The sequence below is a fragment of the Penaeus chinensis genome, chromosome 42 (genome assembly GCF_019202785.1).
Source record: "Penaeus chinensis breed Huanghai No. 1 chromosome 42, ASM1920278v2, whole genome shotgun sequence".
Lineage (NCBI taxonomy): Eukaryota > Metazoa > Arthropoda > Malacostraca > Decapoda > Penaeidae > Penaeus > Penaeus chinensis.
In genome coordinates, this window is record NC_061860.1 from 18,367,571 (window position 1) to 18,377,017 (window position 9,447).

The 9,447-nt window shown below is 35.8% G+C and overlaps 1 protein-coding gene across 4 annotated transcripts in view; it reads right to left on the reverse strand.

Moving 5' to 3' along the window:
- LOC125047995 (cullin-4B-like) overlaps positions 1 to 7,031 on the reverse strand; it is a 22,338-nt gene extending 15,307 nt beyond the window's left edge. For 2 of the 4 annotated variants that reach the window (XM_047646562.1, XM_047646560.1), the window contains exon 1: positions 6,710 to 7,031. Coding sequence is in view for 1 of the 4 variants with exons in the window: in XM_047646560.1 (XP_047502516.1) it covers positions 6,710 to 6,739 (30 nt within the window). In the remaining 3 variants the exon portion in view is untranslated. Of the gene's footprint in view, positions 1 to 6,643 lie in introns of all 4 variants that reach the window. The other 2 variants (XM_047646561.1, XM_047646563.1) reach the window with 2 other exon arrangements.
- Between the last annotated feature and the right edge of the window lie 2,416 nt (positions 7,032 to 9,447).

The following is a 9,447-nucleotide window of genomic DNA, read 5'->3' on the forward strand; positions in this document are numbered from 1 at the left end:
CATTCGCATGACTGATTATGGCAGTATTGGCATTGATGGCTTCCTCTCATCCTACAGCATAATATATAGAAATTATGCTGTAGAAACAACCCCAATACCCATAATCTTAGCCAACACAACATGGGAGGCCTTGAATGGTACCAGGAAAATTGCAGGGTAAAATATGAATAGTATACTGAGTCGATATATAGTCAAATGCTGTGCCCCCTGAAACTTCCCCATGGGGAGCTACTAATCCCACCTCCTTGGACAATAAAGAATCCACCATATATATATACACAGTAGGATAGAGTGTAGCAGAGCTGTAAATGTATCGGAACCCGGGAATTAGATTCCCAGAATTTTTTTTGGCTTGGCAGAAAATTTTCAGTAAAACTTGATAAAAAACAACTGTTCTATGCAATTACAAAAATTGTTTCTTGATTTTTTCACATTTTACATTTTTGCATAGTCCATCTTTGCCAAAAATAAAAAAGATCCAACAACCAAATTACGATATTCTATTGGAAACTTCCTCCAGACCCAATAAATTAGAAGCCCTTCAATTTTTTTTTTGCATACTATTGGTAGAACAATACTTTTACCTAACATAAAATTTTTGTCCTGTTTCCCAGGTTCCCAGAAAGGAAAATATTTTTTGCAGCTCCGGAGTGTAGTAAAGACTCGGCCTCAGATGCTCTTGCATGTTGATCATTAACTTTACCCTACCAAGAATAAATGGAGGATTCTCTGTCTTTCATTGCAGAGATTGGAGGGCAGTAGCCCCCCAGGAGGATACTGACAATATAGTGACTGAATCTGTGTATGTTATTCATATTTTACCCCAAAATTTCCCTGGCATCTTTCATTCCCTCCCCTGTTATGGGAGCCAAGGATATGGGGGTTTGTGTAGGGCTACACTGCAAATGTCCAATATATTTGGGTAGTAGAGGGTGAGAGAAATCCATTGATATCAATACTGTCACGATTGATAATGTGACGGCATTCTGAATATTTATCCTACATTCTTTAAAGCATTTGATCAAGTTGCAATCTGGTTAACATTTCAATTATGACAATTGGGTCTTCCCAGTCAACATTTATAACATCAGATATATTCTTGTGTGATGTGAACAAATCTGATGATTCTTTCAGTTACAATCACAACCAACAATCTTGATGTGATAAGTCCTGATAGCTGGGAAGGGCATGAAATATATTAGGGAAATCATGGGGCAAAACAGGCTTAAATAAATATGAAGAAAATACTCAAAATCCACAACTGAAACTTTATGGATACACCTGCCATCTTTGAAAGTCTACAGATTTAACACCCCAACTTTTGGGGGTGAAACTCTATGGAAATCAAACCCACCATTCAGTAAAATTTACACTTGCAATTATAATTGTACAATATGTCCTAACCAATAAACCAAACTAACCCTAACCCCATTGGATTCATACACTACAATCTATATATTCCTTAGCCAGGGGTCTCTGCCCCCTGGATGCCTGTGGGATATACATAATCTATTCTCTATACTCCCTAGCCAGAGGACTCTACACCCTGACTTCTGTGGTATTATATGTGTCTAGTGAGGGGCTACACCCCCTGGACCCCTGTGGGTTTAATACAATATGAGCTATATATTCTTCAGCCAGGGGGCTATGCAGGAAAAAACACTACCTTTACATAGTGAAACACAAATCTTTCTTCATTTTCATCTATGGTCAAAATTGCTTGTTTTCTAATCACTTTTTTTTTGGCATTTGAGGCACTTGATAGGCTCAAATATCATGCGGTGATAGATAATAATGTCTATTTCTTCTGCATAGCCATTATATGGCTTTTAAAATGACCAAGAATTGACTCAACACAAAACATTTCCTGCTGGCATTTGTCATAAAATGGAATTTCACAGTGTTGCTAACTCTCCCAGTGGCAAAAACGTGCATGTGCAGAAGGTTATTGTAAAAAATAGTATAAATAGTTATCAGAACAGGTATAATAAAAATAAAAGAATGCATTAAAAACATGAATTAGGAAAAACAAGTATTGGTAATAACAAAATAATCATTTTCACAAGCATGCAATAATACATGAACTACTTAACAGATTGCACTAATGAGTCATATTTGTTTTGATCCTCAAAAGGTAAACATGCTGGGGACTGTATCTCCTTTATTTTCAACTTGCGCACCTTTTACCATAGATGAAAAGTGTCTCAATTTTCATCAAGGTAACCACTCCATACACCCCCTTTTTTTTTTTTTTTTTTTTTTTTTTTTTTTTTTTTTTTTTTTTTTTTTTTACTGTAATCCTGACTGTCATACATGGATAATTTTCCAATCTTATCCACTCAATTATTTATTTATTGGCTGTGCCTAAGTTTATGGTATTGTAATGCAATGTCTGTTAACTATTTTTCCAGGAGTTCTGTTCACTCATGCGCAGTATGGAATTCTCTTAGTCTGCTGTATTGTCTAATGGAGGCTACAGCCACCCAACCCCTACCTGTGTATTCACAGCAGGAGAGAGAATCAGACAACTAAGTATCGGGTGCTCCCACTTGTCAGAGAATTCCACACTGCACACACATGACTGGAACTCCAATAAAACTATTCGACAGACATCACACTACATTACCATAAGTAGTCACTCCTTTATTTATTTTACTACTGTTCTTCTTAAAGCAAAAATAGCAAAATAATCTTTGTCATCATTATAATTCTTATTTAAAGTCAACATTTAAATGCAGTTTGCAAAAATGAAAAACGTATCACTGGTTAAGATCACCTCAATCTATTAAAAGGTTTATGAAAGATATTCTTGCAGTACTGCTGGCAATCTGTCTCTACAAAGATAATAATTAGTTTTCATCTTATCTCACAAGTGTAAAAACATTTGATATGAATCACACAGCTAAACATAAATCATGCACCTTGTCAATATCCAAAACCTGGAATGGTGCAACACAGGACCCATGCAACTACTGTTTCATGCAACTACTTTATATTATAAGTAATATTTCAAAAGCACACCATTATGCCTTACTTTATGTCAAATTCTCAATATTATTGCAAATCTGCACAATTCTACTTATTTCTTCTTTTATAGAGTTTTAGACTATGTGGGAGTCTATACACCCTGGATTTCTCTTTGTGGTGGTTCTTGACTGTTACACCATGGCACATTAAATCTGTTATTATTTTTGTATGTTTTTCTTTTGTCTTGTGTGTTTTGTCATTATTCTTGTAATGCTCACATCTATTTTTCTGTTTTGTAATCTTGCCCATGGTTGTGGATTATCTTTAATGTAATAATCTTTTGTGTTTAATATATCATTTAAATTAGTTATCCATTTTTTTTTTCTATTTCTCTTATTATATTTGTTGAATTTTTTCTGCAGCTCTATCTGATATTTGATTTCCTTTGATGTTCTTATGTGATGGGATTCATTGTAGTTTTGTTGTTTTTAGTGTTTAGTGTTGTTGGGATTGTATTTCATATATTGTTTGTTTGTATTTCACTGGTTTGTAGTTTTTATTGTTTACATAGTGTTGTTGGGATTGTATTTCATATATTGTTTGTTTGTATTTCACTGGTTTGTAGTTTTTCTTGTTTACATAGATGTACATACATTTGAGTCTATAAAGATTACTAATTTTTGTAGTTTATTATTGTTTAAGTAGTTTAGAGCTTGTTTAATTGCAAATAGTTCTGCTTCTATTATCTGTGCATTGTTTTGTAATTTCCAGATTGTTGTAATTTTTTTGTTAAATATATATTGCTGCTGTTGTTGATTTTGGTTCTTTTATTGTTTTATCCATCTGTGTATATTTTGTGGTAATTTTGGTATGTTGTGTTTTCTAGTAGGTGGAAGTGTTGCTGTATCACTTGGTGTGGTGTCACTTTATCCATGAAATTTGATTCTAGGTTTTGTAGGATGTCAGACCATGGAGGAATTGGGGATGTGTTATGTATTTTGTTAATTCTTAAGTTTATTTTCCATTTTTTTGCAAGTTTCAGTTACTCTAAATACTAGTGTTATTTTATCTTTGCGTCAAATTTTAAAATGTTTTTAAGGTTTAATTGGCATGTTATCAGGGTTTTTTTTTTTTTTTTTTTTTTTTTTTAATTAACTGGATACATAAATATTGTTTTATTCTGTTTGCTCTTGGTATTTGATTCTACATGTATTATTTTGAATGGTTGCTAATTTTTTCTATTGTTTGATTTGCTGCACCATATATGGCGATTTCATATTCTATTATTGGTTTTATATTTATATTAAAGAATTCACTAAAGTTTCTCTATAGCTCCCCTAGTTAATGATGCCAGTTTTATCATAATATTTATTCTATTCATTGATTTTGTTTTTACTAATGTTATGTTATTTTTCCAAGTCAATTTTGGTTTAGTCCTAAACTCATATAATTATTTGTGAATTCTACTTTCATAATTTCCTATTTGTATTATTGGATATTGTTCTATTTTTTTGTTTGTGAAACACATTACTTTTTATTAGGTTTATTTTAAGATTCCATTTACCTGCCCATCCTTTATTATTTCAGGGTATGTTCTAAACTATTTTTTGCTTCTACTAAATTTATACTCAAGTTATTAGGGTTAAGTCATCTGTTTAAATTATTTTCTATATGTCTTTTGGCATTTTTATGTCTGATATGACTATACTGAAAAGTGTAGGGCTTATTGGAGGATCCCTGTGGAACTCCATTTATTATCAAAAGCTTTTCCTACTGTTTATTTTTTTTCTTTTATTGCTTGTCATATTTTCATTTTGACTGTGTCTATTGTATTTCTGTTCGGTCTAACTCCAATAAGGTCTTCATCTAGGTTACTTTTTTTCTAGCCACCAGTTCATCCTTTTTCTATTTTCAAAGATTCTGCCAATACAAGGTTTTCTACTTATGAATCTATATGAATTTGTCCTTGTTAGGTCTTTCCGTGGTTTATAAATGGGGTTGAGTATTTCTTTTTTTTTTTTTATTATATTTGGATATTCTCCTTTTCCCAAATATCTATTTTTAAACATTACTTCTATTATGTTCTTAGGCAAGTTTTTATAAAATTCATAAGTAATTTTATCAGGGCCATATGCTTTACCATTTTTGGTATTTTTTTTATATCATATGTTAATTCTTTTAAAGTAATATCTTTATTACATGTTATTGATGACCATTCTGGATTTGTATGTTTTTTGTTTGTATGTGTTTTTCTGCAGTATTTCTTTTTTGTTTGTTTGTGTATTTGCCTCTGGTGTAAATTTTAAGTTCACTATGTTGTGGGTTCTCTGTCTTGTGGGTGTTTTCTGCCCTGGTGTGATGTTTTGTGTTTGTGAGATAGCTTGTGCATAGCTTTGTGGTGTACTTTGGTATTAGGTTCTATTTCAAAGGTTAAGTTAACCTGTGGAGTGTGGGTTTCTTTGGTTCTAATTTTCTCTTTCGGCTTTGTGTTTGCATCTTTATTTGTATTATTTTTAGCTTGTCCTGTAAAAGGTTTAAGTTGTTTTTTTATATCTGGATTGTTTGGTGTAAAATTGTATTTATTTATTGTGCTTAATTATGTATTCTGAGTGAGTTACTGTTTGGTGTATTCACAAAAGAAACAGTATGGGTTATTACTACAATCTTTGAAATTATGGTCAACACTACTGCATCTACTACATATTTTTTTGTTTTTGCAAGTAAGAACCCTATGTCCATATCAGAGGCAACTGTAGCACTTGGGTATTGGGAAGGTATACTGTTTGACTTGATATGAGATATGGCCAATAGACATCTGGGTCTGTTTCAACTATGCATATAGTTCTGTATGTACAATCTGTTTAAACTTGATGCTGGTTGTTTACAATTAATTTCCCATTGTCTAAGTTTTCTTATTCCCATTATCTATTTTATTTTCCTAATATCATTAATCTTAAATCTGATTGCCTTTTCCAAGACCTAATGCTCTTAACCCCTTGATGAGGGGTGAAGAAATTAAGGAATCTTCTATGATGTATATGAAATTCTGAGGTATTTATTGCATTTGTTAGAATGCGATAATTGGGCAGTTAAATTTAAATTTAATGAATCTTCGATCAATATGCAAAGAGGGTAGTGGGTTACTTCCGAAACAATTTTGGTATTTTTCTGCATGAAATCCACTGCTTTCAACGATTCTAGGCATTGTTCCTTGTGCAAATGAATCATTGAGGAGATAGGATCACCATCTTCACGACAATCTTGATTTGATAGTCCCGATGGCAGAGGAGGGCATGAAGTATATCAGGGAAATTATGGGGTAAAACAGGACCCCCATGGTTGTTAAACAAAATATCCTAACCCAACATCCAACCTAACCTAATGCGTGGTATATATTCCCTAGCCAGGGGGTTCTGCCCCCTGGACCCCCGTGGTAATATATATTCCTAGCCAGGGGTTATGCCACCTGGAACCCCATGGTAGTATATGTGTCTAGAATTCATCCTTGCAATGTAAACAAGATGAGCAACTTTGCCAAAATTGGGGGATCTTCTCTGTTCCTTTACGTATAGTACCCTTGGGAAGCATTTACACACATATAGCCATAGAAGAACTTTGTCTTGTTTGTATTGTTCTATCCTTTCATGTAGGTTTTAATACCAAACTCTGCCACTACCTTATACTACACATTGTCCGAATCTTCTTATAGATGCATAAGTGTTACATTCTGGCTTTATCTTACTTGAATGCTGGGTTCAGTGCTGTTATTCATTACCGGTTGGAATTGCGTGAAGTTCTTCTTCGTCCCAGTGCTGCTTGAAAGGTGGGTTTACCTCGCTATCGTTCCACTGTTTTTTTTTAGGTTTTCTGATACTTAGGGTTTTATAGTAAATTTGTTTATATGTTCCAGGACTCTCTCCTGGTTTAGGAGTGTTTATCGTCCACGTGTTCACTATACACTTCACTTCAGTTTACGATTACCGGGATAGATATTTGCTCTATGACGATTTAAGGCAAGTCATGTGCACGATTCTTCCAGTTACAGTGTTTATTTTTCCTTGCTCTCCCCTGCGTTCGCGTAGAGCGGATTCAAAGGCGGATTCATAATTCTAAATGTTTAGCTTCATAAAAAAATACAAGATTAAAATAAATAAATAATTAAACAAATAAACAGATAAATCATAGGGTTCCAAATGTAGATGCTATCAACAACAATAAACAACTGGATATTTCGCATTCCAATGCCCAAAATTTAACTCCGATAAAACTAAATCATTTGGGGTATCGAGGAAAAACTAACCCTATTATTTCTCTACTTATGACACAGGAAAATCATCCTCCGGCCATGAAGTACTAAGAGACATGAAGATCTTACAAAGATCAGATACGATAACCGTTATATGATATATCATCAACATCATCATCATTGGGGAGCTAACGCCGGTGGGGGCGCATAGCCGCATCCACCCTTCGCTTCCACCTACGAGGGTCCCTCATGGCAAGCCGCCAGGCAGGGGCCCGGCCTATCTCTAGCTTCTCCAGTCATCAGGTACAAAGGTTGGTCCCCTGTACTACGGTGGATTGCACTATTAGGTTTGATCGATCTGCCCAAGCCACGACTTCCTCGGTCGTCCCACAGGCCTCCTCCATCCATGGTTCTCTCTAAGAGATTATCTGGCCACTTGCTGAGTGGACTGCAGTCGTCTGTGAGGAGGGCTTGGAGTTCAGCTTTCTGAAGGCTTGGTAGGGAGGACGAAGGTTATTTACTAGGAAATGGCTTTCGACCTCTTCTGCAAGATTCCTGATAAACTGTTCCATGTCCCTTTTCAACACTGACCTGGTACTATGCACCAGAGAACGGTGCAAGTTGCGATCACCCGATAATCGAGCCACACGACAAGGATCTGTAGCTTCCAGTCTCCTGCGAGATGGAATTCTGTCATGCTCTTTGGCATTTACCAATTGATCCTTGGGCTGCATCAAGCATTTCACGCTTGAAAGTGTTCCACAGAAGAATAGGGTCTGTTAGGCCCTCAAGTGCTGTAAAACGACCAGAGATAGCCTCGGCAAACCCCCGGATATACTCACCCTCCCTCAATCTGTCCACATGAAGCAACCTAAGGTGTTCACTGGAGCGACGGGGGGTTCTAAAGTGGATCCGGAGAGTAGCCACAACTAACCTATGATCAGTTCCACAGAACTCGGTGCTCGTATCTCTGTACCAAGTCCAACGATGCGGGGTCAGAATGCTGATACTAGGAGCCAGAAATCCTCAATTTCTAGGACCTAGCAAAGTCCCAGAAAAGGAGGCTATTCTCACTGCCAGCCTCAGCTCCTAAGCCATGAGGACCAACAGACATCTTGCAGCCAGCTCGATTGCAGCTAGATACCGCATTGTGTAGGAAGAGGCTGTCCCTGGACGGGCCGTAGGAACATGTGAGAGAGATCTCGTGCATCCTGTTTCGGCACAAAAGTATACATAGGGTTCGGTTCTAAGAGCAGGTTAGAGTTAATCATGTGGAATCGGAATTAGCTTTCGGGGTCGTGGCCAAAGCTATATCTGTCTAACTTGACTAAAGGAAAAGGCCTGAATGTTATGTTGCGTCGTCAATGTACTCTCGTGAAGCAAGAGTAAGATTTACAAATAAAAGAAAATAACAAGAAAATACGAATGAAGTGAGATACCACCAAACAAGCATGTTCCACAAGTTCAGTGGAACATATGAAAAGCATAATATGAATTAATCTTCTCACGAAATAAAAATAAAAGCCCGTTCGTTAAGTTATTATCATCAAGCCGTAAAAGAAAAATGCACAAATAAAACCTCCACGAAAAAGAGCAACCTTAAGAAAAACAGAAAAAAACAATACCTTCAAAAAACGCTATATCTCCTCAGCTTCGTTAATCCTTCGTTAAAACCAGGGGTAATAAAAAATCCAAAATGAATAAAAGTCCGTTAAAAACGCCTGCTTTCTGAAGGAAAGGCCGAGCGTAGTTCACTGAGCCAAGGTATCCGCAACTCTCTTACAAGGTGGTTGACCCGACCTTTTATGCGAACAAGGTCATGCGCCAAGTTCGTTTATCCGGAGTCTAAGCAGCAAGACTCGTTGTTCTTAAAAGTGTCGTCCGTTCTTTGAGACGTTACAGCTTCTATTTCATTAATTTGGTATTGCTCTTTTTCATTAAATATTTGCATAGGAGGTCTTTAATAAAAGCACATGACATTTTTTATATACTTAAAAAGAACGTAACATTATTTTGAATATAGAAGGGAATAAAATTACGCTGGATAGCCAACCAGGCTCTGGCGCCAAACAACTGCTTTCCGTTTTCTGTCGCTAGCTTTCTGAAATAAGAATTCCAGGCGCTATTTCAAGCGTTTAAGGGCCAAACGTCTGTTCAATAAATCATGCCATCCTCCTTCTATCCTTTCATGTAGGTTTTAATACCAAACTCTGCCACTACCTTATACTAAACAT